Consider the following 27,002-nt stretch of genomic DNA (forward strand, 5'->3'; position numbering starts at 1 on the left):
AGCAAGATCCGGATCTTCAAGTCACGCCTAGTACGTGAGGTCAAGGGAAAGACAACCAAGCCCTATGAGAAATCCCGCCTAGTTATCCAAGGCTACCAGGACCACGGCAAGGAGACTATTCTGACGCAATCTCCAACCATACAGCGATGTAGCCAGCGCCTGATTATGTCGCTGGCGCCCGAGATGGTACAACGCGGAATGAACATCGAGCTCCGTGACATTACGCAGGCGTATCCCCAGGCGCAGACTGCCCTGAAGAGGACGATACTCGCACATCTTCCTACTGAGCTAGTCCATCGATATCCAGAAGGCACGCTACTCCATGTGATCAAGCCGCTGTATGGAATCGCTGAGGCAGGAGTCCACTGGTGGACAACGTATCACGGACACCATTGCAAGGAACTGGACATGGCAACATCGACGTACGACCCATGCCTATTGATCACGAACAGAGACGACGCAGGCATCTTCGGCATCGTTGGCATGCAGACAGACGACACTCTCATGCTCGGGACACCAGCGTTCTCGTCACGTGAAGAGAAGAAGATCCAGAAGGCAGAGTTCAGGTCAAAGCCAAAAGCAAGGCTGACACCAGAAGTGCAGTTAGACTTCAATGGATGTACACTCACGATGGACGCCAGCAGAGTCTTGACCCTTAGGCAGAAAGGACAAGGAGGAAGGATCAGGCTTGTGGATATCAGGGCACCCGACCGCGCGCAACAGTACACCGAGCAGCGCGCTGTTACGAACCTAAGGAGAGGACACAGTGCAAGATATGAAGGGCAGAAGGATGGAGACCTTGTCGGAATCCCTTCTCAGACAAAGGCGTACAAAGGTGTACAAGGACCAATGACGTAAGCCTGCCCCGCATCCCACAAAGCTTGGCGGAACGCCAACATGGGACATGTCACGTGTGTCCCAAGGAATCCCACGATGTACCACGATGTCCCACGCATGGGACAGTGTAGGACAACGTAGGACGTATAGGACATAGGACATTCGTTAGTATATAACAATAGGCAATGAGCCCTTACGGTTCATTGTGTTCAACTTCGAAATCTAAGGATTAGTACTTGATTCTCAACTCCCCGTATATTACATCGATCTACCAATCGTGCTATACACCCTCGTGTCCATCGCATCACTCTATCCCCGAGAACCAACCCAAGATCATCTTCGGACGACCTTCACACGCGCCCGCGGAGCGTACATCGCATCAACATGCCAACCAGAGGCGTCATTTGACCTGTCCGTCGCTGCTCAAGCTCAGCAACCATCAGACGAGGACATCAAGGCACTCAACAAACGCCTGAAATGGCAGATGGAGAATCTCGATCGTGGCCTGCGCTACGTCACTGTCAATCTTATGGAGGCCAAGTTGATGGTCTTTGTGGATGGCTCCTTTGCCAACAACAAGGACCTCAGCTCACAGCTAGGCTTTGTCCTTATGCTCGTCAACGAGTCTATTGACGTCAACACCTTCACAATACAGGGCAACGTGATCCACTACAGCTCTACAAAATGCAAGCGCATCACACGGAGCGTACTGGCCTCAGAGATCTACGGCATGGTCAACGGCTTTGACATAGGCATTGCAGTTGCAACCACGCTGAGGATAGTTACAGAACGACTTAGACTACCTGCAATTCCCTTGGTTATCTGTACAGACTCGTACTCCTTGTACGAGTGCCTAGTAAAGCTTGGGACGACGAAGGAAAAGCGTCTCATGATCGACATCATGGCGCTGCGCCAATCATATGAGCGTCGCGAGATCACGGAGATCCGCTGGATCAATGGTGAAGACAATCCTGCAGACGCCTTCACCAAGGCATCGCCAAACCGCGCTCTTGAACGCTTTATTGACGGCAATAAGCTGACAGTCCGAGTAGAGGGATGGGTGCAGAGGCCGACAAGCTTTGATGGTTGATGCTACACACAGTTACCATCAACACATACTGTCACTACCGATACAAGCAGAGTTACTAACCCAGGGCGCTCAATGGTACGTTATAATATACCATTTTTTTGTTAGTGCTGAGAAGTACGCGTATGGCGGGTATATACTAGAACCAGGGGTTTATCCCATTAAACTTCAGGAGTACATCCCATTTTTAGTCTATAGTCGAAATTACTCCAAATTTAGACATATAACTCAGCATACGTAGACGCACAATCTGACGAATTTACAGCGCAGCAGACTATGTGGTTCAGGAGCTTAGGGTTTGGTGTTCTTGGTTAGGGTTACGCGTCTGGGGGGTCAGGAGGTCGCGAGGCTCGGCACCCCGCCGCGCGCGCGCCGCCGGAGTAAGCACCGAGAGAGCGATCAACAGCGCGTGTATATAAGAAGCCGAGTAGAACAGGTAGGCGTCGATATTTCAACATGTCTAAACCTAGCATCGAGTGCCAGTATTTCGAGCATGTGCCTGAGCACAGCGTAGCGGCATGCAGAGAGTGCAGATATGCAGTATGGCCAGATCAGATTGAGGGCCATCTACAGAAGCAGCATAAGGTTAGTTACAAGGAGGCTGAGGCAGTTGGACAGCAGGTTCGCAGCTGGGCTGGGTTAGTCCAGTACCCTAGTGAGCTCGAGGTGCCGACTGGTGCTCCAAAGCCTGTGCGGCAATTATTATTATTATTATTATATTTCCATTAGAGTCCTGTATCAGTCGGTGACTATGTAGGACTTTGGCTAAGCCGTTCTATGTATGTTGTTCAATATGGAGTTTCTATAGGTCTTGTACAATTTGGAGGATAGTTGCGTAGTCCAATTTCCGAGCTAGTCTTCCATTGGCGCGGGTGCTAAAGAGCAGTGTGGTGAACAGAAAGAGATGTAACAGCGAGCTCTTTGCGAAAAGAAATATTGTTTGTAGTTTTATACAGTGTCTGTCTGTTGTTTTGTGTAGGCGTCTGTATATAGGGATCTACAAGAGAGAGAATAGATCTATACAGCTATTGCCTGGTCGATGTTTTGCTCGTGCGTGTGCTAGTGAAAGCAGGTGCTGGAGCGGTTCGGTATATGGGGTCGGTATATCGAGTCGGTTTAGGGCGTTCGGTAGAGAGGGTATTTGGTGTAGGCGTCTGTATATAGGGATCTACAAGAGAGAGAATAGATCTATACATCTAGTGCCTGGTCGGTGTTTTGCTCGTGCGTGTGCTAGTGAAAGCAGGTGCTAGAGCGGTTCGGTATATGGGGTCGGTATATCGAGTCGGTTTAGGGCGTTCGGTGGAGAGGGTATTTGGTGTAGGCGTCTGTATATAGGGATCTACAAGAGAGAGAATAGATCTATACATCTAGTGCCTGGTCGGTGTTTTGCTCGTGCGTGTGCTAGTGAAAGCAGGTGCTAGAGCGGTTCGGTATATGGGGTCGGTATATCGAGTCGGTTTAGGTCGTTCGGTGGAGAGGGCTTTTGGTGTAGGCGTCTGTATATAGGGATCTACAAGAGAGATAATAGATCTATACATCTAGTGCCTGGTCGGTGTTTTGCTCGTGAGTGTGCTGGTGACAGCAGGTGCTGGAGCGGTTCGGTATATGGGGTCGGTATATCGAGTTGGTTTAGGGCGTTCGGGTATAGGTAGCATCTAGATATATAGGCCTATTACTTTGCAGCAATAGAGATATATACCTAAGGAAGAGCCGTTGCTCTGTCGGTTTCGTAGAGGGTGCCTTCGATCGAACATCTAAAATCAGTTGGCGCACGGGCCATTTGCAGAGATTTCTCTCAACTAAGGCCAGGTAACAACTCTGTCAAAGTTGCAGCGGCCAGCGCGCCCGCCACAACGCCTGCACGCAAAAGCAGACGTTGGAAACTGATTCTAGGAAGGCATTTCAATGGAATTGAGATGAAAAAAGGGTAATCCAGGACCTTTTTGTCATCTCGAAAAGTTGGTGTTCGATCCCTGTGCGGCAATTGCCAGTGTATACAGACGGGATGTTATGCCAATTTGACTCCAGCTGCTGCTATTATGTAGCAAGAAGTAAGGAGGCTATACGAAAGCATTGGCGTAAGGACCATCAAGGATGGTCAGCAGGGAAGAAGCGAGGGCGGCCAAGTCGAACCAGGCAGAAGAGCGTGCAGGCACATATGGATAAGGGGTACCGGCTGGTCCATTGCCAGCGATTATTCAGCAGCCGGCATGGATCGCAGTACTTTGAGGTCCAGGCACCCAGCCAGGATGGAGAAGGCCCCGAAATCGTGCCCGTAGACGGGGCAGCAGCATGGGCGCGAGTGGGCGAGCAGATGGCCAAGGCGTGGGCAGACATCGAGAAGCGGGCGCAGACGACGATCCAGGAGGGCGAGCGCGACGAGGTGAACCCATGGCTGGAGCGGACGCAGTGGTTGCCGTACCTAGTGGGCATGGAGAGGCCGGATTTGTTAGCGTGCATCGAGGAGCCCGTGGCAGAGCCAGATGCCAGGCAGGAGCAGCAGGCCGAGCCGGTGGAAGCAGCGATTTGGGCAGCCATGGATGGATTGGCGCGGTTCAGCCAGGCATCCATTATTGACCGGATTGGCGTGTTTATACGGTTGGAGGCAATTCGCACAGAGATGCACCAAACCCGGTTCCAGCCGTTACAGCCGTATATGGACAAGAACGCCATTGTCAAGCACACACGACCGTGGCAGCAGATGTTAATGTTTTTTGCACGCACACAGAAAGAGCACGGGTGGAAGAGCCCCAAGTATCGGTTTACGCGCCGGCAGCGAGAGGCATGGGAGGTGTTAATCGAACAGGCAAAGCGGAGCATAGAGGGAGACGAAGAAGATGAAGCCGAGGATATGGACGAAGAGAGAGAAGAGCTGGACGAGGAGATGATGGACGACATAGACGAGGCGATAGAGGTAGCTGAGGAAGAGCCAGGTCAGGGAGAAGGCCCCGAGCCTAAGAAGTTGTCTAAGATACAGAAAGCGTGTTTGGAGTTTTGCATTGCATTACTTAACCACCGCATCACCCGTAGAGAGTATGACAGCCCGCTGGTGTGCGCGTTGGCGGTGCTGGGCGTCAAGGAGGACGGATGGAAGGGGCCGGAGCAGTACCCGCCGATATTATCGGCGGTGATCAAGATCGCTCGGTTTATGGTCGTGCAGAAGGGACTAGAAATGTCAGGGCCCGAGGAGGATAGCGGCGATGAGACAGACGACGACTTAGATGACAGCGCGTACGAGAGCGGGCCAAGCCAGCGACGGCGTCCCAAGGGGTGTTTGCAGTTAGTGCAGAAGATGATGGACCGGTTCATGGTGCGCGGCAGCCATAGCCCCATGCAGTGGATGTTGGATTTGCGGACGTATGGATTGAAGATCCATTACAACACTACAACCCGCGGGCATGTAGAGTGGACGAACGGCGACGAGCTGCTGTACAAAGAGCTGCATTTTAGCATGGCGCAGTTCCGCGGCATGGTACATGGGCTGGCTAGCGAGAGCCGGCGATTATTAACAGAGGAGTTAATGTTTAGCAGCAAGGCAGCGCCGGTGCCGGCAGTGCCATGGGAGAGCATACGTGACAACCCAACCGACGAGCGGCCAGGATGGAACTTTTTGAAGGATCATCGCACAAACATGCCCGTCAACGGCGAGAGGTGGTTATTTGAGCGGGTAGGCGAGAGCGCCAGCATCCGGAGTCGGTTCATGAAGCCCGGGACGCAGTCAGGGGTAGACCGACAGGCAATAGAGCGATACATGGACCGGGTGGTAGAATTTCGCGAGAAGCTGGCGGTGTTAATGCATATAACGGGTGGGCAGCCAGCGCGAGGGCCAGAGCTACTGAGCGTACGGCATAGCAACACAGTGCAAGGGGGGCATCGCAATCAGACTTGCTATCAGTCAGGTAACTCAGTTCGAACTGACTGAACTGACTGCCAAGACTCAGTTCAGTCAGTCAGTTCTTGAGGCAGCTGGACGTCAGTCCAGTCAGTTCAGAAGCCTCCAGACTGACTGAACTGACTGACGTTAGACTGACGTTAGCTGTTTTTAAAGCAGTATTTTAGAGTTGTGAAAGCCACATTTAGTGCGGCTTCGAAGCCGCGCTAGTCCTAGATATAAAGACACTAATCCTATATAAGTTAAAGCATCTAGCTTTAAGCTAATTAGAGTTTGCGGAAATGCGCTACCCGGTGCGCACCTAGTAAGCCTTTCGCGTCGCGTCGCGTCGCGTCTGCTATACACACGACGCTAGACTACTGTTGCCATAATACTTCTTGGTGTACTTCATGTCTACTCCCTCTAATTCAGGCCTTCGCCGCCTTGTAGAATGCGACAAGCGCAATTCTCCTCTACCATCGCTATCAAACGCGCCTACTGTTGGCGATACTGCGAGCGAGGCCCAGGCTGATGAGCCCTTGGCAGTACAGGCGGACTTCCCCAACGACGGCGACGACGACGACGACGACGACAATTACGACGGGCTTGATTTTAAGCGTGTGCCGTATCTTGAGCGGCGCCAGGTTGAGCGTAATAGTCGCGGTGGGCCAAAAAGCTGGATCTACCGCCACGGCTGGGCCGTCTGGCACCGCAAGTACAAGAAAAACTACTGGCTTTGCCGGTACTGCCATCAACGACGGAAGCAGGAGGCTTGCTACGAGGCTGACAGCACTACAAACGCCGGCCGACACCTCTCAAGCAACAAGCCTGGACACTCACACGGACCTAACGGACCTGTACCAATTGCTAGCCGGGAGGGCAATATTATGGGCGCGCTCGCAAAGTCCCAAGTATATATTATGAGGTCTAAAGGGATAGAAGTATCGCAAGAGGTAGCAAACGAGATGGCAGCAAGCTTTTCAACCTCTCGATTTCAGGACGCGCTGAAGGACTGGGTAGTCGCGGACAACCAGAGCCTTCGCGTAATAGAAACGCCGCAGTTTCGAGCCATGATTGCGGCCGTGAGCCCGCTAGCCGAAGCTCTCCTTTGGCGTAGCCACTAAACGCTCCACGATCATATTATTACTGAGTACAATACATACATACTAGCTGTTGCCAACTACCTTCGCGAAGCCCGGTCGCTTATACACGTGTCATTCGACAACTGGACTTCAACTGGTGGGCAGTATGCTTTTACTGGCCTCTGCGTACATTACCTTAACAGCGAGGGCAAGCTAGTTGACCACCTGCTTGGGTTGCCTGAGCTACACGGGGCGCACACTGGCAATAATATTGCCGCTGCAGCAACAACAATACTTCGGCTATTTGGCGTTGACAACGCGAGGGTTGGGTACTTTGTGCTTGACAACGCAAGTAACAATGATACTGCAGTTGAGTCCTTAGCAGAGGAGTTTGGCTTTATCGCAAGCGAGCGGCGGCTGCGGTGCTGCTGCCATATACTCAACCTAAGCGCACAATTAGTAATTTGGGGCAAAGACCGTAGCGCGTACGAGAATGAAGCCGCACACCTTGAGGAAGAGGAGAAGTACATGGATGAGTGGCGCAAATACGGTCCTGTTGGCGTCCTCTTTGACGTGATTGCGTCTATCTGTACGCCTCAAACTCGACAACTACTAGAGCGCCTACAGTGCGAGGAGGCAGAGTCTCTAGGTGTTACACCCCACATCCGGCAGCTTGTGAAGCCTGTTAAGACACGCTGGAATAGCTATTTCAACACGTTTGTCCGTGCAGCTGAGCTACACGGCCCTATCGATGGCTATATTGAGTGTAAACTTGAGGAGCATAGTGCTGCAACAGCAACCTCACGACGCCGGAAGAATCGTGAGCAGCTCCCTGCTGCCCAGCCACGGTTATATATACGCGAAGGGGGTCTAAGCGGCAAGGACTGGGCGACAATAACAGAATACATTCGACTCCTTGAGCCATTTGCCGAAGCTACACGGCTACTTGAAGGTCGCGGCCGACACGGCCGACACGGCGCTATATGGGAAGTTCTAGTAACGTTTGAGTGGCTTCTTGACCAGCTTGAGGCTCTCAAAGACCGCCTTAAGGATGTAAATTACGAAGATCTAGATGCGCCTGAAGATCATCTTATTACAAACGTTAACCTTGCGCATTGTAAGCTTGCTGAGTACTACGCAAAATTCGATAACGCGCCTGTCTACTACACTGCTACAATACTACACCCGCACTACAAACACCACCTCTCAGCGCTCTGGAAGGTGCCTGACACCCATGTCACTGCCACAGTCCGCAACAATCAATTAAGTGGGTCCTAGAAGGTTCAGATTGGATTGATTGATTACCGCTTTAAGCCTAGTAGTTACCTATAGGAGTTTAAGCCCTACCTAGATAGGTAAGTGGGTCTAGGAGAGTGACCGGATTGAATTGATTGTTGCGGAGTCTAGTCACTGCCCGTGACGGTGTCCACTATCGCGACGGCTGGCTTGACAATAACCACCGGGCATTCCTGCGTATGTGGCAGGGGCGGAAGGACTCTGCAGCCACTTCAGCTCACACTGTAACGCCGCCGCGTAAGAAGCCCCGGCTAGGGATTTCAACGTCGCGATCAGCTTTTCTACAGTCGTCAATTGAGCAAAGCACACGGCAGTTAGAGGCAAGCCTTGCTGAGGATGAGTATGAGATATGGAAGCGGCAACCAGCGTTAGCTGAGGAGGATTGGCTGTCTCTTAATCCGCTTCTATACTGGGAGTCAGTTGCTGGGCAGTTCCCTATACTCTCAAAGTTCGCTATTGACGTCCTAACAATACCAGCAGCAGCGGCAGACTGTGAGCGGACTTTCAGCGAGCTTGGCGACATGTTAGGCACCCGGAGACTCCATATGAAGCCAGAGCTTATTTCAGCTTTGCAGAGCTTGAAGAGCTGGAAGAGGCTTGGTATACAGCCAACAACTACCTCAGCTTCTGGGCTAGCGCGCACACTATCAGAGGAAGAAATCTCAAAAGTACAGGAGCATTTATCTCAGTTCGACGTCAGGTAACTCAGTTCAGTCAGTCCAGTCAGTCCGCAGGCCGCGGCGACGTCAGTTCAGTCAGTCAGTTTTAGTTTAATTGAAAAGTCTTGGCAGTCAGTCCAGTCCAGTTCAGTGACCTCAGGACGTCAGTTCAGTCAGTCCAGAGAGCTCCGGACTGACTGAACTGACTGATAGCAACTCTGATCGCAATATATTCATCGAGGACGGCATGGTGGTGTTTGTGACACGGTACCACAAGGGATACAAAGTCAGCGGCGACGTCAAGATTATCCATCGATATTTGCCGCGCGAGGTGGGCGAGCTGGTAGTGTGGTATATGTGGCTGGTGTTGCCGTTCCAGCAGCGGCTCGAGGCGTTGGTGTGGGAGAAGGAGGCAGTTTCGTCGCATATGTGGCCAGCAGACCCCAGCGGCCGCAAGTGGACGACCGATCGGCTGCGGGAGGCGTTGAAGCGCGAGAGCCGGATCGCGATGGGCCAGGAGTGGACGTTTGCCGGGTACCGGGAGATGGCGATTGGCATCAGCCGGCGGTTTTTGCGTGGATCGACAGCGTTCCAGGCAGATGAGGGCGAGGAGAATAAGGAGTGGGCTGAGGAGCAGGCAGGAGATTCGATTGCCGACGAGCAGGCGGGCCATACGTCGCACGTGGCGGGACTGGTATACGCGCGAGGGATCATGGAGCAGTCAGGGGCCGTGGCGGATAGGCGGCAGCAGTTCCGGGCATCGAGCACGGATTGGCATAGATTTTTGGGCTTCCAGGCAGGCTTGGACGACCAGAGAAGAAGCAGCAAGCGGAAGAGAGCGCCGTTTGAGAGCGAGGCAGACGAGGCAAGGGTGGATCGGTGGCAGCGGCTGAGGAAGATGGACGCGAGAGCGCAGCTGAAGCGCATGATGGGCGAGGAGGCCAAGTTCCGGGGGGTGCAGGAGGCAGCGATCAAAGCCATCACAGCAGGCGAGAGTCCCGTAGTAGCGGTGATGCCGACGGGGGCAGGCAAGAGCTTGTTGTTCATGTTGCCGGCGTGGGCAGAGCAGGGCGGCACGACGGTGGTGGTAGTGCCGTTGATCGCGTTGCGTGGCGACATGGCACAGCGGTGCAAGAAGCTAGGGATATCGTGCGTAGAGTGGCAGAGTCGGCGTCCGCCAGACGCAGCAGCGGTGGTGTTAGTGACGCCCGAGTCGGCAGTTGGAGAGGAATTTGCAACGTTTTTAAACCGGCTACGAGCGACGCGGCAGCTAGATCGGATTATTATCGACGAGTGCCATATCGTGTTAAACCGGCAGTACACGTTCCGCAAGCAGATGCAGCAGCTAGGTAAGCTAGTGGCTGTAGAGACGCAGATGGTCATGTTGACAGCAACGTTGCCACCCAGCGAGGAGGACGAGTTATTCCGGCGAATGCATTTTGAGCGTGGGCAGGTAAGAATGTTTAGGGCACCAACAGCACGGAGCAACATAGCGTACCGGGTGGTAAGGGTAGAGAAGGAGAGGAAGAGACAGGAGGTAGAGGCAACGGTGTTGGCGATGGTACAGCAGAAGGTCCGAAAGTATAAGAGCGGCAAGATTGTAGTGTACGGCAACTCAGTGCCAAAGGTCAAGGGGTTAGCCGAGAAGCTCAAGTGCCATGCGTATCATCACCACGCGGTTGGCAAGGCAAGCATGTTGGAGGAGTTCATGGGCGGCAAGCAGCGGGTGATTGTGGCAACCAGCGCGTTGGGCATGGGAGTGGACGTGCCCGATATCCGGTGCATTGTCCACATGGATTGGCCGTTTAGCGTGTTGGATTACGCGCAGGAGAGCGGGCGAGCCGGGCGAGACGGGGAGCGGAGCGAGGCCATCATGATGGTGCAGGACGGCGAGCAGCGAGCGGCGGATGACAAGCAGGGGAGGCGGAGCAGCGGTTGGTGCGAGCATACGTCGAAGGCATAGACGAGGCGGCGACATGTAGACGGGTAATGTTGGACGGGTATTTAGACAGGCGCGAGGCCGAGCGAGCTCGGTGCGAGGAGGGAGAGGAGAGGTGTGACGTATGCATGAGAGCCGACGGGGAGGAGATGGAGGAGGAGGAGATGGAGGAGGAGGAGATGGAGGAGGAGATGGAGGAGGAGATGGAGGAGGAGATGGAAGAGATGGAGGAGGTGGAGGAGGTGGAGGAGGTGGAGGAGATGGAGGTGGTGGAGGTGGCCGAGGGCGGCAGCAGCAACGAAGAAGAGGCGGAGACATTGGAGAGGGAGCAAGAAGAGGCGCGGCAGGCGTTTAATCAGCAGCAACGAGAGCAAGGCGGCCCGCGACAGAGATTGATACAGCAGCGGCAGCAGGAGTTCGCCGACGTCGAGTGGCTGCGTAGGCAGCTGGCGCAATGGATAAACCGGTGTGGGTTATGCGAGGCGGTAGGGCAAGGATCGAGCGCACACGACGTACGGCAATGTTGGCGACAGGAGAGCCAGCGGATCAAGGAGTCGATTAAGAGGATGGAAGAGACAATTAAGTTTGAGCGTTATTCGGGCTGTTTTTGGTGTGGAGTGCCGCAGGAGATATGCAATCGGTGGGAAAGGAATAGTTTTGGGCGATATCAGAGAGTCCAAGACGGGGATTGCCAGTATAGAGGGGTATTAATAGGCGGGTTATTAAGTATAGCATTAGGGCGGAGCAAGGTAGGAAACCGATCGACGGCGCGGTTAGAGGAGTTCGGGGTTAGTAATTCAGGAGCAGGGCCGACGTTGTTTGAGTTTTTAGGAAAAAAGCGATTGTTAGAGACGGTTGAGAGCAATAACTTAGCAGGAGAGTTTTGTTGGATTACAAGATTAATAGGCGAGTAGAGGAAATATAGAGAGTTGTAACGTTGACGAGGGTAGCTCCAACAGCTCGAGTAGGTCGGATAGTGTAAGCAGCGATAAAGGCAAGAGCAGCAAGATCAGCGAGAGCGTAGGCAGGGTTAGCAGCAAGAGAGATAGCAGCAACAGTGACGATAGTAGCAGCAGTAAGAGTAGCGACGAAGGCGAGGGCAGCGAGAGCAGTGATCAAGGCGAGAGCAGCGAGAGTAGTGACGAAGGCGAGGGTAGTAAAGATATTAGAGGTAGCGAAAGCAGCGGCAACAGCGAGAGCAATGAGAGCAACGACAAAGACGAGGGCAGAGAAGGTAACGAGAGCGGCGAGAGCAGTAAGAGCGCAGGCAGCGTTGGTAGCGAGAGCAATAGCTGCAACAGTGGCGATAGTGGCGATAGCGAGGGCAGCGACGACGGCGAGGATGGCGAGGATGGCGAGGATGGCGAGGACAGCGAGGGCAACTTGATGGCAGGTAGCGAAAGCAGTAATAGCAGCTTGAGCAGGGAGGAAAAGCGAGGGTCGTGACGACGGCGAGAGTAGCTCCGATAGCGAGAGCAGCAAGAGCGAGAGCAGCAAGAGCGGCAAGAGCAACGAGAGCGAGGCAGGCGAGGCAGGCGAGAGCAACGAGATGGCAAGTAGCGAGAGCGAGGCAGGCGAGGCAGGCGAGAGCAACGAGATGGCAAGTAGCGAGAGCGTAGGGAGCGAGAGAGGCGAGAGAAATAAGAGCAGCGACATGATAGGTACCGTTGGCAGCGAGAGCATCGAGAGCCGCGCATATAGCGAGAGTAACGAGAACAGAGCGAGTAGCGAGAGCAGCGACGACGGTAAGGACAGCGAGAGCAGGAGCCGCAGCGGCGAAAGGAGTTGTAGAAGCCGTAGCAGCGGTAGGAAGTGAGAAGCAGCGAGAGTAGCGCGAGCAGTGGGGGGACAGCAGGGACAGCGAGAGCAGTAGGGAAAGCAAGAGCAGGGGCAGAAGTAGTTATAGCGGCCGCAGGCGTAGTAGGAGCGGTGGGGAGTGAGGAGCAGAAGCGAGGATATCGATAGCAGCGAGAGCAGCGAGGACGGCGGGGATAGTAGGGATAGCGGGATCAGCTGTGAGAGAAGCGAGGATAGCGAGAGTAGGAGAGCAGGAGCCGCAGGCGCGATAGAAGTAAGAGTAGCAAGAGCAGTAAGAGCAGGATGTGTAGCCGCGAGGATAGAGGCAATTAAGGTAATTAAGGTGATTGCGATGATTGCGAGGACAGTAAGAGCAACAAGGGCAGCGCAAGAAAGGGGCGAACGGCAAGGGAATTAACTATTAAGTTAATTGTAGCGATTGCAAGGACAGCGGGAACAGCGAGGATAGTAAGGGCAGTAAGGGTAGAAAGGACAGCGGAAGCAGCGAGGACAACGAGGACAGCGAGGATTGTAAGGACAGCGGAAGCAGCGAGGACAACGAGGACAGCGAGGATTGTAAGGACAGCGGAAGCAGCGAGGACAACGAGGACAGCGAGGATTGTAAGGACAGCGGAAGCAGCGAGGATAATGAGGACAGCGAGGATAGTAAGAACAGCGAGGATAGTAAGGACAGTAAGAGTAGCGAGGATAGCGAAAGTAGGAGAGTAGCAGTAGCAATAGCAGTAGCCGGAGGTGTATATAAGCTGTAAGAGGTAAGAGGTAGAAGTAAGGATATTATAAGCAGCAAGGATAGCAGGGGCAGAAGCGGCAACAGGTGCAGGGTAGTAGGAGTAGTAATAAGAATATTAAGAGCAGTGCAAGTTACAAGGACAAGGGACAAAGTAAGGACAGTAGAGATAGTAAGAGTATCAGGAGCAGCGAGAACAGAAGCCGTAGGATTGATAGCGAAGATATTAAGAGCAGCAAGGAAAGCGAAAGTAGCGAGGGTAGTAAGAGCAGCGACAAGAGGAGCGGTAGCGGCCGCCGAAACCGCAGTTACCGCAGGTGGAGGAGGCGTAGGAGGTAAGGGGCAGAAGAGAGCAGTAGAGACAGCGGGAACAGCGGGGAAAGCGAGAGCAGCAAGAAGGACGGGGATAGTAGAGATAGAGGAAGTGGCGAGAGCAGAAGCAGTAATAGGGAGGATTGCGGAATGCGGAGGAGTAAGAGCGGTAGGAGTAAGAGTAGCAAGAGCAGGACGTAGAAGTAAGAGCCGTAGGAGCAGGAGCAGTAAGAATAGCAGGAGTAGCAAGGGTAGGAGCTTTAAAGGCGGCAGCAACGAGGGTGTTACAAGCAGCGAAAATAATAGGAGCAGGGAGAGTGGTCGCAGTAAGGATAGCGATAGAAGCGAGGTTGGCGACAGCAGGGACAGTAGTAGTAGCAAGAATAGCGAGAGTAGCGAGAGCAATAGCAGTGAGAGCTAGAGCATTAAGAGTAGCAGCAATAAGAGCAGTAACCGTAGGAGTAGGCGCATTAAGAGTAAAAGCTGCAGGAGTAAGAGCAGTAAGGGCGGAAATAGTAGGAGCGTAATTAGCGAGAGCAGGAGCAGCGAGGACAGCAGGAGCAGCTGGAATGGCGAGAGCAGCAAGGACGGAGTGGATAGCAAGAATAGGAAGCGTAGGGGCCGCAGTGGCGATATTTGTAGAAGCGGCAGTAAACACAGGTGTAGTAGTAGCCGTAGGAGTAATAACGAGCATGTTAAAAGCAGCAAGGACGGCAGGAACAGCGGGAGTTGCAATAGTAGAACCCGTAACCGTAATTGAATAGACAGTAAGAGTGATAGTCGCGATAGAAGGAAAAGTTACAAGAATAGCAGCCGTAGCCGTGGTAGAAGCAAGAGTAATTATAATAGAGGCAAAGATAGTAACAGTAGTAAGAGTAATAAGCACAGTAAGGGTATAGTAAGAGCAAAAGTTTAAAGAAGAGTTATTTATGTTAAAAATAAGTATGCAGGTATAAAGCAAAGAAAAGAAAGATTCGAAAAGAGAGAGTATAAAGTTGGTGAGATTCATAATCGATAGATGAGGTAGGTAAAACAGGTATAGTTTGTAGTATATATTAGATAGTGTTTAAGAAAGAAATCAAGCATAGAATTAAGTAGGATTTAAGGATTAGGATTGTAGTAGAAGACAGAGCAAGTTATTAGGAATACATTAATAAGAAGATAGAAGAAAAGATTAATTATTATTATTATTATTATATTTCCATTAGAGTCCTGTATCAGTCGGTGACTATGTAGGACTTTGGCTAAGCCGTTCTATGTATGTTGTTCAATATGGAGTTTCTATAGGTCTTGTACAATTTGGAGGATAGTTGCGTAGTCCAATTTCCGAGCTAGTCTTCCATTGGCGCGGGTGCTAAAGAGCAGTGTGGTGAACAGAAAGAGATGTAACAGCGAGCTCTTTGCGAAAAGAAATATTGTTTGTAGTTTTATACAGTGTCTGTCTGTTGTTTTGTGTAGGCGTCTGTATATAGGGATCTACAAGAGAGAGAATAGATCTATACAGCTATTGCCTGGTCGATGTTTTGCTCGTGCGTGTGCTAGTGAAAGCAGGTGCTGGAGCGGTTCGGTATATGGGGTCGGTATATCGAGTCGGTTTAGGGCGTTCGGTAGAGAGGGTATTTGGTGTAGGCGTCTGTATATAGGGATCTACAAGACAGAATAGATCTATACAGCTATTACCTAGTCGATGTTTTGGGCGTTTTGGTGTAGGCGTCTGTATACAGGAATCTATTATAACCTAACAATAATAGACCTATACAGCTATTGCCTAGTCGATGTTTTGCTCGTGCGTGTGCTAGTGAAAGCAGGTGCTAGAGCGGTTCGGTATATGGGGTCGGTATATCGAGTCGGTTTAGGGCGTTCGGTGGAGAGGGTATTTGGTGTAGGCGTCTGTATATAGGGATCTACAAGAGAGAGAATAGATCTATACATCTAGTGCCTGGTCGGTGTTTTGCTCGTGCGTGTGCTAGTGAAAGCAGGTGCTAGAGCGGTTCGGTATATGGGGTCGGTATATCGAGTCGGTTTAGGTCGTTCGGTGGAGAGGGCTTTTGGTGTAGGCGTCTGTATATAGGGATCTACAAGAGAGATAATAGATCTATACATCTAGTGCCTGGTCGGTGTTTTGCTCGTGCGTGTGCTAGTGAAAGCAGGTGCTAGAGCGGTTCGGTATATGGGGTCGGTATATCGAGTCGGTTTAGGTCGTTCGGTGGAGAGGGCTTTTGGTGTAGGCGTCTGTATATAGGGATCTACAAGAGAGATAATAGATCTATACATCTAGTGCCTGGTCGGTGTTTTGCTCGTGAGTGTGCTGGTGACAGCAGGTGCTGGAGCGGTTCGGTATATGGGGTCGGTATATCGAGTTGGTTTAGGGCGTTCGGGTATAGGTAGCATCTAGATATATAGGCCTATTACTTTGCAGCAATAGAGATATATACCTAAGGAAGAGCCGTTGCTCTGTCGGTTTCGTAGAGGGTGCCTAACCCAGGGCGCTCAATGGTACGTTATAATATACCATTTTTTTGTTAGTGCTGAGAAGTACGCGTATGGCGGGTATATACTAGAACCAGGGGTTTATCCCATTAAACTTCAGGAGTACATCCCATTTTTAGTCTATAGTCGAAATTACTCCAAATTTAGACATATAACTCAGCATACGTAGACGCACAATCTGACGAATTTACAGCGCAGCAGACTATGTGGTTCAGGAGCTTAGGGTTTGGTGTTCTTGGTTAGGGTTACGCGTCTGGGGGGTCAGGAGGTCGCGAGGCTCGGCACCCCGCCGCGCGCGCGCCGCCGGAGTAAGCACCGAGAGAGCGATCAACAGCGCGTGTATATAAGAAGCCGAGTAGAACAGGTAGGCGTCGATATTTCAACATGTCTAAACCTAGCATCGAGTGCCAGTATTTCGAGCATGTGCCTGAGCACAGCGTAGCGGCATGCAGAGAGTGCAGATATGCAGTATGGCCAGATCAGATTGAGGGCCATCTACAGAAGCAGCATAAGGTTAGTTACAAGGAGGCTGAGGCAGTTGGACAGCAGGTTCGCAGCTGGGCTGGGTTAGTCCAGTACCCTAGTGAGCTCGAGGTGCCGACTGGTGCTCCAAAGCCTGTGCGGCAATTGCCAGTGTATACAGACGGGATGTTATGCCAATTTGACTCCAGCTGCTGCTATTATGTAGCAAGAAGTAAGGAGGCTATACGAAAGCATTGGCGTAAGGACCATCAAGGATGGTCAGCAGGGAAGAAGCGAGGGCGGCCAAGTCGAACCAGGCAGAAGAGCGTGCAGGCACATATGGATAAGGGGTACCGGCTGGTCCATTGCCAGCGATTATTCAGCAGCCGGCATGGATCGCAGTACTTTGAGGTCCAGGCACCCAGCCAGGATGGAGAAGGCCCCGAAATCGTGCCCGTAGACGGGGCAGCAGCATGGGCGCGAGTGGGCGAGCAGATGGCCAAGGCGTGGGCAGACATCGAGAAGCGGGCGCAGACGACGATCCAGGAGGGCGAGCGCGACGAGGTGAACCCATGGCTGGAGCGGACGCAGTGGTTGCCGTACCTAGTGGGCATGGAGAGGCCGGATTTGTTAGCGTGCATCGAGGAGCCCGTGGCAGAGCCAGATGCCAGGCAGGAGCAGCAGGCCGAGCCGGTGGAAGCAGCGATTTGGGCAGCCATGGATGGATTGGCGCGGTTCAGCCAGGCATCCATTATTGACCGGATTGGCGTGTTTATACGGTTGGAGGCAATTCGCACAGAGATGCACCAAACCCGGTTCCAGCCGTTACAGCCGTATATGGACAAGAACGCCATTGTCAAGCACACACGACCGTGGCAGCAGATGTTAATGTTTTTTGCACGCACACAGAAAGAGCACGGGTGGAAGAGCCCCAAGTATCGGTTTACGCGCCGGCAGCGAGAGGCATGGGAGGTGTTAATCGAACAGGCAAAGCGGAGCATAGAGGGAGACGAAGAAGATGAAGCCGAGGATATGGACGAAGAGAGAGAAGAGCTGGACGAGGAGATGATGGACGACATAGACGAGGCGATAGAGGTAGCTGAGGAAGAGCCAGGTCAGGGAGAAGGCCCCGAGCCTAAGAAGTTGTCTAAGATACAGAAAGCGTGTTTGGAGTTTTGCATTGCATTACTTAACCACCGCATCACCCGTAGAGAGTATGACAGCCCGCTGGTGTGCGCGTTGGCGGTGCTGGGCGTCAAGGAGGACCAGTGATCGGAATGGTCTGGTCTGGTCTGGTCTGAGGGTACAGACCAGACCAGACCAGGTGCTTACATAAGGACCGGTCCGACCAGACCGGTCCGACCAACAAGACCGCCAAGAATGAGGCTGAAGCAAAGAAGGAAGCCGAGGAAATGTGTTTTACTACTGACTGTCAATCTAGTCGTCTTCGTTCTCACTATCCTCGATATCGCTGTTCCCCTCAGCTTGGGGCTTTCCATACCAGGCCCGGAGACACTCGCACGCTTCTATAATATCTGCCTTCAGCCTACCACGGCGATCGACGATAGTAAGCTTCGCGCTACTAAAAAGACGTTCGCATTCATCCGACATAGGCGAGATCGCAAACATGTCTAGAGCGAAGCGAGCGAGATCTCGTTGGGAGTCGTAGCGAGATAGCCAGTACGCAATAGCCTCATTGCAACCTGCCTCTTCGTTATGAAGCCGGTCAGTAGAGATGTATTGTTCATACAAATCAGTTGTAGAAACTGGAGCGTCTATTCGAATGCGCTTATGTTCCCGCTGGCGATCAAATGCTGGGTCAGGATCTCTCTCCTTCCTGGCTGGTGGTGGCAGCATCTCGACAGGGTACCTTCCCTTATACTCTGTCTCCCAGAGATGCTTCACCGCTAATTGTGCGTTTTCAAACCACCTCTTCTTCTCTTCGTCGCCATGAAGAACCCACTCTTGCCTGAACCATCCCCACTTGCGATATGGATCAAGGATTTGAGCCGCATAATATGCCGGTGGAAGGTCAGTATCTTCAGGGAATCGATTTTGCCAATTCAGCTGCTGATTGTTATAGTACTCAACGCACTTTAACCAAGCAGCATCAGCGCAGCCTTGAAGGTACTTCCATGTAAAGTTGTTATCGTCCTCAGTGTGGATGTCGTGGTAGTGATCCTTCGTCTCGCTTATCTCCCGGAGAAGGCAGTCCAAAGTTGAAAACCAGTCCGCAAGTGACGTCTTCTTACCTTCAGAAAGCAAAGTTGCAGCATAGAAGTCTTTGAGAGCGAGTTCAATCTTTTCAAGCTCAAACCAGTGCTGTCCATCAAGCTTAAAGTTCGCGATCCCTACGGAGCCCTTTCCAGGTACATGACGAGCCGAGAAGAGCTCTAAACGTTCTCGAACATTTAATGCACGTGTAATCGAATAAAACCATGAGTTCCAGCGGGTCGAGTTGTTCTGGATAAGCTCAAGCCCGTCGAATTGCGAAAGATCTCCGCCGATAATAATTGTAGCAAACTCCTCACGCCGTTGTGGAGTAAGCCTGATGTATCGCACCAGGTTGTGAAGACGACCCAAACATCCGAACTTCTTCCAGAGCTCTTCCACCTTCGTATAGTCGCCACGTTGATGATGCTTCTCCAGCTTCGCAAGATACTTCTCACAGTTTCGCCCCATAAGGAACAGAGATGTCAACAAGCAAGTCAAGCTGGCTTGATTCTTATCGATTGCAGATCACAGACAATATAGAGGCTCGTGCACAGTGGCACGTCCCAGAGAATGGTCTGTGATCTGCAATCGATAAGAATCAAGCCAGCTTGACTTGCTTGTTGACATCTCTGATAAGGAACGCCTGGCAACAGAGGTTGATGACATGGCCCAAGCAACGCAGCCGGCGATGACGACGTTGTTTTGACTTCATCCATGGGCAGAGATCCTTGAGTATAAACTCAACAGCGGTATCATTTGCCGAGGCATTATCCAGCATAAAGTATCCAATCTGATCTCCGCTAATGTCGTATTCTTCCAGCAATTCAAGGACCACCGATCCAAGATTCTCTCCAGTATGTTCGCCGTATATACGTCGCATACCTAAAGCGGTAACACGTCGCATGCCGGTAGTATCAATCCACATAGCGACGACGCCTAGGATAGCGTAAGGGTTTGGTGAAGTCCAGAGATCAAAGGAGATAGAGATCCTACTCCGTGAATGGTGTAGGTCCTCCCTAAGCTGTTGCTTCTTCGATATGAATGCATTCATTACCCAGCTTCGGATAGTCTTCGCAGCCTTCGGGAGGTGGTTGAGTAGTGCCGGATTTAAAAAGAGGAGTAGTTCACGAAAGTACTGGTTCTCTAATTGAAAGAAGGCGATATGGCAGTACACAATCCAACGAATTAGAAGCTCTTTAAACTTCTCTACTGACTCCTTCCAGAAAAAGATGCTGGAAGCAGCCCCATCCTTTTGCTGGTCGATTATAGACTTCCGTACAGAACCCTTTCGCTTGATGCCACTCTGGGGATCAATCTGGTGCTTCTGTTCCAGGTGATTCCGGATCCTAGAAGTGCCATTGATGACAAACAACTCTTGCTTGCTCTTCCCAACCCTGCACTCATGGCAGTAATACACCTCTTTCTTATCGCTATCTCGAATGTATTGGAGTCCGTACTTCCAGATGTGTGATGTACCTTGACGGAAATCCTTCCTTGCAATTATTGCACGTTTCACGTACGTGATACCGCCCTGCACGAACTCATCTGGAGATTCGTGATATTGAATAGGAGTGGGTGATAGTATAGGGGTGGGTGATCACAGTCCGCAACAATCAATTAAGTGGGTCCTAGAAGGTTCAGATTGGATTGATTGATTACCGCTTTAAGCCTAGTAGTTACCTATAGGAGTTTAAGCCCTACCTAGATAGGTAAGTGGGTCTAGGAGAGTGACCGGATTGAATTGATTGTTGCGGAGTCTATGGGTGATGACGTGGGGATAGGAGATGGAGTAAGAGACGTTAAATCTAGTCTTATAATATTCGATGGGGACGGTGAGGTTGGTGTTGAAGGCTCCATAACAATAGTATATAAGTAGGTTGTTAAGGACTTGATTGTTCTATGTAAGTAGAAGACTTACCTTGATCTTAATGACTCATATTGTGCTAAATTTTCTGGCTAGATTAGTCTAAGATCTAGTCACGTGGACCTATTTATAGCCGGACCGGTCCGATCATCTAGACCGGTCCGACCACGGTCTCAAAAAATCGCCAGACCAGACCAAGTCTTGGCGGTCTAGACCAGACCAAGACCAAGTCAGACCAGACCATTCCGATCACTGAGGAGGACGGATGGAAGGGGCCGGAGCAGTACCCGCCGATATTATCGGCGGTGATCAAGATCGCTCGGTTTATGGTCGTGCAGAAGGGACTAGAAATGTCAGGGCCCGAGGAGGATAGCGGCGATGAGACAGACGACGACTTAGATGACAGCGCGTACGAGAGCGGGCCAAGCCAGCGACGGCGTCCCAAGGGGTGTTTGCAGTTAGTGCAGAAGATGATGGACCGGTTCATGGTGCGCGGCAGCCATAGCCCCATGCAGTGGATGTTGGATTTGCGGACGTATGGATTGAAGATCCATTACAACACTACAACCCGCGGGCATGTAGAGTGGACGAACGGCGACGAGCTGCTGTACAAAGAGCTGCATTTTAGCATGGCGCAGTTCCGCGGCATGGTACATGGGCTGGCTAGCGAGAGCCGGCGATTATTAACAGAGGAGTTAATGTTTAGCAGCAAGGCAGCGCCGGTGCCGGCAGTGCCATGGGAGAGCATACGTGACAACCCAACCGACGAGCGGCCAGGATGGAACTTTTTGAAGGATCATCGCACAAACATGCCCGTCAACGGCGAGAGGTGGTTATTTGAGCGGGTAGGCGAGAGCGCCAGCATCCGGAGTCGGTTCATGAAGCCCGGGACGCAGTCAGGGGTAGACCGACAGGCAATAGAGCGATACATGGACCGGGTGGTAGAATTTCGCGAGAAGCTGGCGGTGTTAATGCATATAACGGGTGGGCAGCCAGCGCGAGGGCCAGAGCTACTGAGCGTACGGCATAGCAACACAGTGCAAGGGGGGCATCGCAATATATTCATCGAGGACGGCATGGTGGTGTTTGTGACACGGTACCACAAGGGATACAAAGTCAGCGGCGACGTCAAGATTATCCATCGATATTTGCCGCGCGAGGTGGGCGAGCTGGTAGTGTGGTATATGTGGCTGGTGTTGCCGTTCCAGCAGCGGCTCGAGGCGTTGGTGTGGGAGAAGGAGGCAGTTTCGTCGCATATGTGGCCAGCAGACCCCAGCGGCCGCAAGTGGACGACCGATCGGCTGCGGGAGGCGTTGAAGCGCGAGAGCCGGATCGCGATGGGCCAGGAGTGGACGTTTGCCGGGTACCGGGAGATGGCGATTGGCATCAGCCGGCGGTTTTTGCGTGGATCGACAGCGTTCCAGGCAGATGAGGGCGAGGAGAATAAGGAGTGGGCTGAGGAGCAGGCAGGAGATTCGATTGCCGACGAGCAGGCGGGCCATACGTCGCACGTGGCGGGACTGGTATACGCGCGAGGGATCATGGAGCAGTCAGGGGCCGTGGCGGATAGGCGGCAGCAGTTCCGGGCATCGAGCACGGATTGGCATAGATTTTTGGGCTTCCAGGCAGGCTTGGACGACCAGAGAAGAAGCAGCAAGCGGAAGAGAGCGCCGTTTGAGAGCGAGGCAGACGAGGCAAGGGTGGATCGGTGGCAGCGGCTGAGGAAGATGGACGCGAGAGCGCAGCTGAAGCGCATGATGGGCGAGGAGGCCAAGTTCCGGGGGGTGCAGGAGGCAGCGATCAAAGCCATCACAGCAGGCGAGAGTCCCGTAGTAGCGGTGATGCCGACGGGGGCAGGCAAGAGCTTGTTGTTCATGTTGCCGGCGTGGGCAGAGCAGGGCGGCACGACGGTGGTGGTAGTGCCGTTGATCGCGTTGCGTGGCGACATGGCACAGCGGTGCAAGAAGCTAGGGATATCGTGCGTAGAGTGGCAGAGTCGGCGTCCGCCAGACGCAGCAGCGGTGGTGTTAGTGACGCCCGAGTCGGCAGTTGGAGAGGAATTTGCAGAGATGCCAACAATCAAATCAATCAAGCTTCAGGCCCTATACTTGCTTTGATTGACGTTTTCTTGGTGTTGAGCTTGCTTTGATGGGCTTGATAGGTCGATTAGTGAGGCTTGATTGGTGAGCTTAATGGGCTTGATCGCTAGGTAGCCTTAGGAAGCTCCGAAGAGTGAAAAAGGCAGTTTCTAGAGCCGAAAAAAGGCAAAACGAGAAGTTAGTATAGAGTTTCGAACACAAAGCAAAAAAGGCCGCAACTACCTGCTCTAGAGAGAGGTCCTTCTAGGAGCGCGTTTGAGGGAGAATAGCAGTGTTGCGTAGTATATAACCTGAAGTAGTATTGCGTGCGAGTAATCAAGAAAAGATAAGATTGTATCGCTATCGCCGTTGAAACCCAGCTACTCGGGAGTCTCTACGTTGAGCAGAGTGCTCACAAGCTATCCTTATCGTTTACTAGCAGTATATGCCCCCAACAGTAGTATACAGCAGGGACAGTAACCTCTCTAAGGCCTTTAGATAGGATATATTAAAGCTTAAGACTTATTAATCGACGCGGAGGCAGGCGGTATTATTTAGTGGATGGGCGTTGTAAGGTGGGCGAGACGTCTATTTTAAGAAGTAGTTAGCTACGCTCTGCTAGGTATATTAAAGCTGTAAGAAGCAGCTATCCTGATGACCCTAGAGGTCGTAGATGAGGATGGAGATGGGCTGTACTTACTAGAATCGCTAGGTTGCTCCCACGCTGTGAGGTTGTACAACTGCTTAAGGTCGTAATCTAAGAGTTGGCTTGTAGCTGACGTTGGCAGCTTTATGCCAGCGGCATTCCAAGCCCGTACACATTAAAGCGCGGCGAGTAGTTGTGACCTAATCTTGCGCCGTCGCGGAGCAAGTAGATCTCCTAGTTCACTAAATATGCGCTCGCACTCGCAACTGCTCGCTGGAATACTTAACACGTCAGTCGCAAAGCGTAAGAGGTCGGGATACTTAGACTAAAGCTGTACCTAGTACTTAATAGGGTTGCCGTCAACGTTAGGGCTGTTATGCTGCTTACTCGTCCACTTTAGCTCCAATTTGCGCCACCTGTCGTACTCATCTGTGAGCTCATCATCGTCCTCGCTATCGCTTATGATGTACGAGATAGCCTCGTCAATAGCGCCGTTATCACGCTCTTTTAAGGGCTTTGTTAGAGGAGTAGAGGTCGTATACTCTACCTAAAGAGCACGAAAGTCAGCCATACAGGCGACGAGCCACTCAGGCTTATCACGCCACGCCTTCTCGCAATAGCGTCGATAGTACGGGTGAAGAGCGCAGGCCGCAAAGTACGCGGGTGAGTCGTCGAGTTTACTGTAGTAGTCGTTGAGCTTCTCCTACGCTGCGCGAAAGTTGATAGAGATGTGATCTTCAGGCGCCTCGCGCTGCTCAAAATCAACCCTCTCGTACTGCCGGAGACGCTGCTCAAAGCGCCCCATGAGGAACTCAAACACTGGTATAACCTCGTATATCGCAACGAAACGGCGACATTTGCCTCTGCCTTTAAGGCGCTTTGTAGTATCTTTCAGCGGCTTTAGCACCTTAATATACTTAGTTATAACAGCCTAATTAGCAGCTGTAAGGCCCTCAGATCTTATCTAAGCAGGCGCCTAGGGCTTCTTGTTGTTCTTCGTTTGGGCGTGTGAGTCGGCAACGCGCTGCTGTTCCACGTAGAAACAAACGTAGGAGTTGAACGCGGGTTGTAGTAATACAGCTCTCTTAAACGCTGAACAAAAGGAGTTCCAGCGCGTAACGCAAGGCTTTACAGGCTCGAGTATTTGGAATTTAGCGTCGTCGTCGGCCGGTAAGTCCTGCCTCGCGAGGCGCTGAAAGTTCGCGAACATGTCGTACTGTTGTGGCGTTTTGATGTAGCTAATAACGTCTATAAGCGTGCCTAATGGGCCCTGCTTACGCCACTCGTTGAGGTATTTCTCTTCCTCCTGTACAGCGTTAGAAAGCTTTATTGAAAAGAATAGGTAGACTTACAGCTAAGTTCTCGTCGTTGTTAAAGGCGTCCTTGTTTAAACCAAATATAATCGACTAGCTAACTAAGTTGATTGTATGAGCGCTACAGCGTAGCCGGCGATGCTTAGACTTAAAGCCAAACTTCGCTCCAAGGGCCGCGATAGCAGTGTCGTTATTGAACGCGTTGTCGAGCATGAAGTAGCTAACGTTCTGCGCAGTTATATTAAACTTCTGCAGAGTTTTAGCGACACAATCAGCTATCCTGTCGCCAGTATAGGCACCTGAGAGCTGCGGCAGGTCAATAGCAACGTCCCTAAGGTCGCCCTCAGCCGTGGCAAAGTGAGCGACAATACCGAAGAAGCCACGCTTGCCACCTTTAACGGTCCACCCATCAAAGCTTATGTATCTTGCTCGCCGCGCAACGCAGCTCATCGACGACCTGAGGCTGCATGAAGTTGTACAGCCTCATCACAAACTGCGCAACGCTTGTGCGCCTGCTCAGCTTCAGGATTCGTGAAATGTATCATCATGCGGAAAGCTGGATCTTCGAACTGGCAGAGGGCGAGGTTGTTGTCAACAAGCCAGCTAATAGCTGCTATTCGAAAGGACTGTACGCACAGTCCGCAACAATCAATTAAGTGGGTCCTAGAAGGTTCAGATTGGATTGATTGATTACCGCTTTAAGCCTAGTAGTTACCTATAGGAGTTTAAGCCCTACCTAGATAGGTAAGTGGGTCTAGGAGAGTGACCGGATTGAATTGATTGTTGCGGAGTCTAACTGTACGTCGAAGTTTCCTATCTCGTTCGCAACCCTTTGGCTAACGCCGAAGCCGCCCTTCAGCATTATTTCTAGCGATTTCTGGCCTCTAAGAAGCTGCTGAGGCGGTTGCTCACTAGCGTTTGTTATTCTATAATCCCTATTTAGGTGCCTCGCAGCAGTACTAGTTGCCTCCGTCGTCTCCGCAAAGCCAGTAGTCGCTGCTTTACGCTTGTGACAGATGTGGCACAGCCAAAATATCCTGTTGGTATTACTGCGGAGAGTAAGCCAATAACCGTAGTTGTATACCTAGCTTTTCTTCTGCTTCTGTGTCCGAAGAGGCTTTATATACCGTGGCAGGCGACTCCAGTTAATGCCATTAAAGTTATCGGCTATACGCGGGTCGAAGTCAGGCTCTAGCTCGCCTTTATCTACCGCTTTAAACGCCGCTGCAGCTACCTCAGAGGCTTCAACAGGCGCGACAATCGCATCTTCGGGTATAGAGTCGCGCAACTGCATCTTGAAATCAACGCCTTGGCTCGCGGCTAGTATAGCTCGACGCGGCGACGTTGGCGGAGTCTCGCGCTGTGTATCCTCGTCGATAACGAAAGGGTGAGATGGCTGCGAAGCTTCGATAGTTATAGGCTGTGATTTACTGCCTTTCTAGCGTTTTGAGCGACCAGCGGCGGCAACAGGAGCAGCAGCAGGGCGTTTACAAGGATGTCTAGGGTCTGGCATAATAGCAACGGGTAGCACTAGGAATAGAACATGTAGAGAATCGTGTTAATTATTGTGCTACGGGAACTAAGATCTATATCTCCGCCGGCTAACGTTGTGGGCGCTATGCCCTGTACGTACTAGCCTTTAAGTGAGAGAAGATGGGATAGAACCTAGGTTATACCAAAATCTACGACTTCACGTTCTACGATATAGCCAGGATCAAGCCTATCAAGCTCACCAATCAAGCCTGCTTAATAGGCTTGATTTGCTTGTACTTTTGAGCAGTCTGGGCTTGATTTGGCTTGATTGTATTCACTCAATCAAATCAATCAAGCCCATCAAGCAGGCTTGATTGTTGGCATCTCTGGGAATTTGCAACGTTTTTAAACCGGCTACGAGCGACGCGGCAGCTAGATCGGATTATTATCGACGAGTGCCATATCGTGTTAAACCGGCAGTACACGTTCCGCAAGCAGATGCAGCAGCTAGGTAAGCTAGTGGCTGTAGAGACGCAGATGGTCATGTTAACAGCAACGTTGCCACCCAGCGAGGAGGACGAGTTATTCCGGCGAATGCATTTTGAGCGTGGGCAGGTAAGAATGTTTAGGGCACCAACAGCACGGAGCAACATAGCGTACCGGGTGGTAAGGGTAGAGAAGGAGAGGAAGAGACAGGAGGTAGAGGCAACGGTGTTGGCGATGGTACAGCAGAAGGTCCGAAAGTATAAGAGCGGCAAGATTGTAGTGTACGGCAACTCAGTGCCAAAGGTCAAGGGTTAGCCGAGAAGCTCAAGTGCCATGCGTATCATCACC

The 27,002-nt window shown here is 51.8% G+C and overlaps 15 protein-coding genes across 15 annotated transcripts; 9 read left to right on the top strand and 6 right to left on the bottom strand.

Annotated features, from left to right (window-relative positions):
- Window positions 1-183: 183 nt before the first annotated feature.
- Window positions 184-858, top strand: PtrM4_099620 (uncharacterized protein; the record flags this gene model as incomplete). The annotated part of the gene is made up of 1 exon (XM_066107334.1): window positions 184-858. One exon carries the CDS (start codon window positions 184-186, stop codon window positions 856-858), a length of 675 nt encoding a protein of 224 aa, XP_065963002.1.
- Window positions 859-1,321: 463 nt separating this feature from the next.
- Window positions 1,322-1,927, top strand: PtrM4_099630 (uncharacterized protein; the record flags this gene model as incomplete). The annotated part of the gene is made up of 1 exon (XM_066107335.1): window positions 1,322-1,927. One exon carries the CDS (start codon window positions 1,322-1,324, stop codon window positions 1,925-1,927), a length of 606 nt encoding a protein of 201 aa, XP_065963003.1.
- Window positions 1,928-4,082: 2,155 nt separating this feature from the next.
- On the top strand, window positions 4,083-5,846 carry PtrM4_099640 (uncharacterized protein; the record flags this gene model as incomplete). The annotated part of the gene is made up of 1 exon (XM_066107336.1): window positions 4,083-5,846. The coding sequence occupies one exon, from the start codon at window positions 4,083-4,085 to the stop codon at window positions 5,844-5,846; it is 1,764 nt and encodes a 587-aa protein (XP_065963004.1).
- Window positions 5,847-6,760: 914 nt separating this feature from the next.
- Window positions 6,761-8,155, top strand: PtrM4_099650 (uncharacterized protein; the record flags this gene model as incomplete). Its single annotated transcript, XM_066107337.1, has 2 exons — window positions 6,761-6,908; window positions 6,966-8,155. The coding sequence occupies 2 exons, from the start codon at window positions 6,761-6,763 to the stop codon at window positions 8,153-8,155; spliced, it is 1,338 nt and encodes a 445-aa protein (XP_065963005.1).
- Window positions 8,156-9,079: 924 nt separating this feature from the next.
- On the top strand, window positions 9,080-10,795 carry PtrM4_099660 (uncharacterized protein; the record flags this gene model as incomplete). The annotated part of the gene is made up of 1 exon (XM_066107338.1): window positions 9,080-10,795. One exon carries the CDS (start codon window positions 9,080-9,082, stop codon window positions 10,793-10,795), a length of 1,716 nt encoding a protein of 571 aa, XP_065963006.1.
- Window positions 10,796-10,899: 104 nt separating this feature from the next.
- Window positions 10,900-11,333, top strand: PtrM4_099670 (uncharacterized protein; the record flags this gene model as incomplete). Its single annotated transcript, XM_066107339.1, has 2 exons — window positions 10,900-11,209; window positions 11,305-11,333. The coding sequence occupies 2 exons, from the start codon at window positions 10,900-10,902 to the stop codon at window positions 11,331-11,333; spliced, it is 339 nt and encodes a 112-aa protein (XP_065963007.1).
- A 329-nt stretch (window positions 11,334-11,662) lies between these two features.
- On the bottom strand, window positions 11,663-12,427 carry PtrM4_099680 (uncharacterized protein; the record flags this gene model as incomplete). Its single annotated transcript, XM_066107340.1, has 1 exon — window positions 11,663-12,427. One exon carries the CDS (start codon window positions 12,425-12,427, stop codon window positions 11,663-11,665), a length of 765 nt encoding a protein of 254 aa, XP_065963008.1.
- A 479-nt stretch (window positions 12,428-12,906) lies between these two features.
- Window positions 12,907-14,322, bottom strand: PtrM4_099690 (ComEC, membrane metal-binding protein; the record flags this gene model as incomplete). Its single annotated transcript, XM_066107341.1, has 3 exons — window positions 12,907-13,332; window positions 13,455-13,886; window positions 13,996-14,322. The coding sequence occupies 3 exons, from the start codon at window positions 14,320-14,322 to the stop codon at window positions 12,907-12,909; spliced, it is 1,185 nt and encodes a 394-aa protein (XP_065963009.1).
- Window positions 14,323-16,502: 2,180 nt separating this feature from the next.
- On the top strand, window positions 16,503-17,852 carry PtrM4_099700 (uncharacterized protein; the record flags this gene model as incomplete). Its single annotated transcript, XM_066107342.1, has 1 exon — window positions 16,503-17,852. The coding sequence occupies one exon, from the start codon at window positions 16,503-16,505 to the stop codon at window positions 17,850-17,852; it is 1,350 nt and encodes a 449-aa protein (XP_065963010.1).
- Window positions 17,853-18,017: 165 nt separating this feature from the next.
- Window positions 18,018-19,262, bottom strand: PtrM4_099710 (uncharacterized protein; the record flags this gene model as incomplete). Its single annotated transcript, XM_066107343.1, has 1 exon — window positions 18,018-19,262. One exon carries the CDS (start codon window positions 19,260-19,262, stop codon window positions 18,018-18,020), a length of 1,245 nt encoding a protein of 414 aa, XP_065963011.1.
- A 130-nt stretch (window positions 19,263-19,392) lies between these two features.
- Window positions 19,393-20,339, bottom strand: PtrM4_099720 (uncharacterized protein; the record flags this gene model as incomplete). The annotated part of the gene is made up of 2 exons (XM_066107344.1): window positions 19,393-20,270; window positions 20,315-20,339. The coding sequence occupies 2 exons, from the start codon at window positions 20,337-20,339 to the stop codon at window positions 19,393-19,395; spliced, it is 903 nt and encodes a 300-aa protein (XP_065963012.1).
- Window positions 20,340-21,008: 669 nt separating this feature from the next.
- On the top strand, window positions 21,009-22,775 carry PtrM4_099730 (RecQ, Superfamily II DNA helicase; the record flags this gene model as incomplete). Its single annotated transcript, XM_066107345.1, has 1 exon — window positions 21,009-22,775. One exon carries the CDS (start codon window positions 21,009-21,011, stop codon window positions 22,773-22,775), a length of 1,767 nt encoding a protein of 588 aa, XP_065963013.1.
- A 944-nt stretch (window positions 22,776-23,719) lies between these two features.
- Window positions 23,720-25,145, bottom strand: PtrM4_099740 (uncharacterized protein; the record flags this gene model as incomplete). The annotated part of the gene is made up of 6 exons (XM_066107346.1): window positions 23,720-23,886; window positions 23,941-24,062; window positions 24,090-24,289; window positions 24,431-24,688; window positions 24,735-24,764; window positions 24,798-25,145. 6 exons carry the CDS (start codon window positions 25,143-25,145, stop codon window positions 23,720-23,722), a joined length of 1,125 nt encoding a protein of 374 aa, XP_065963014.1.
- A 304-nt stretch (window positions 25,146-25,449) lies between these two features.
- On the bottom strand, window positions 25,450-25,989 carry PtrM4_099750 (uncharacterized protein; the record flags this gene model as incomplete). Its single annotated transcript, XM_066107347.1, has 2 exons — window positions 25,450-25,744; window positions 25,823-25,989. The coding sequence occupies 2 exons, from the start codon at window positions 25,987-25,989 to the stop codon at window positions 25,450-25,452; spliced, it is 462 nt and encodes a 153-aa protein (XP_065963015.1).
- A 677-nt stretch (window positions 25,990-26,666) lies between these two features.
- PtrM4_099760 (uncharacterized protein) lies at window positions 26,667-26,969 on the top strand (the record flags this gene model as incomplete). The annotated part of the gene is made up of 1 exon (XM_066107348.1): window positions 26,667-26,969. One exon carries the CDS (start codon window positions 26,667-26,669, stop codon window positions 26,967-26,969), a length of 303 nt encoding a protein of 100 aa, XP_065963016.1.
- Window positions 26,970-27,002: the final 33 nt, after the last annotated feature.

The sequence above is a fragment of the Pyrenophora tritici-repentis genome, chromosome 4 (assembly GCF_003171515.1).
Source record: "Pyrenophora tritici-repentis strain M4 chromosome 4, whole genome shotgun sequence".
Lineage (NCBI taxonomy): Eukaryota > Fungi > Ascomycota > Dothideomycetes > Pleosporales > Pleosporaceae > Pyrenophora > Pyrenophora tritici-repentis.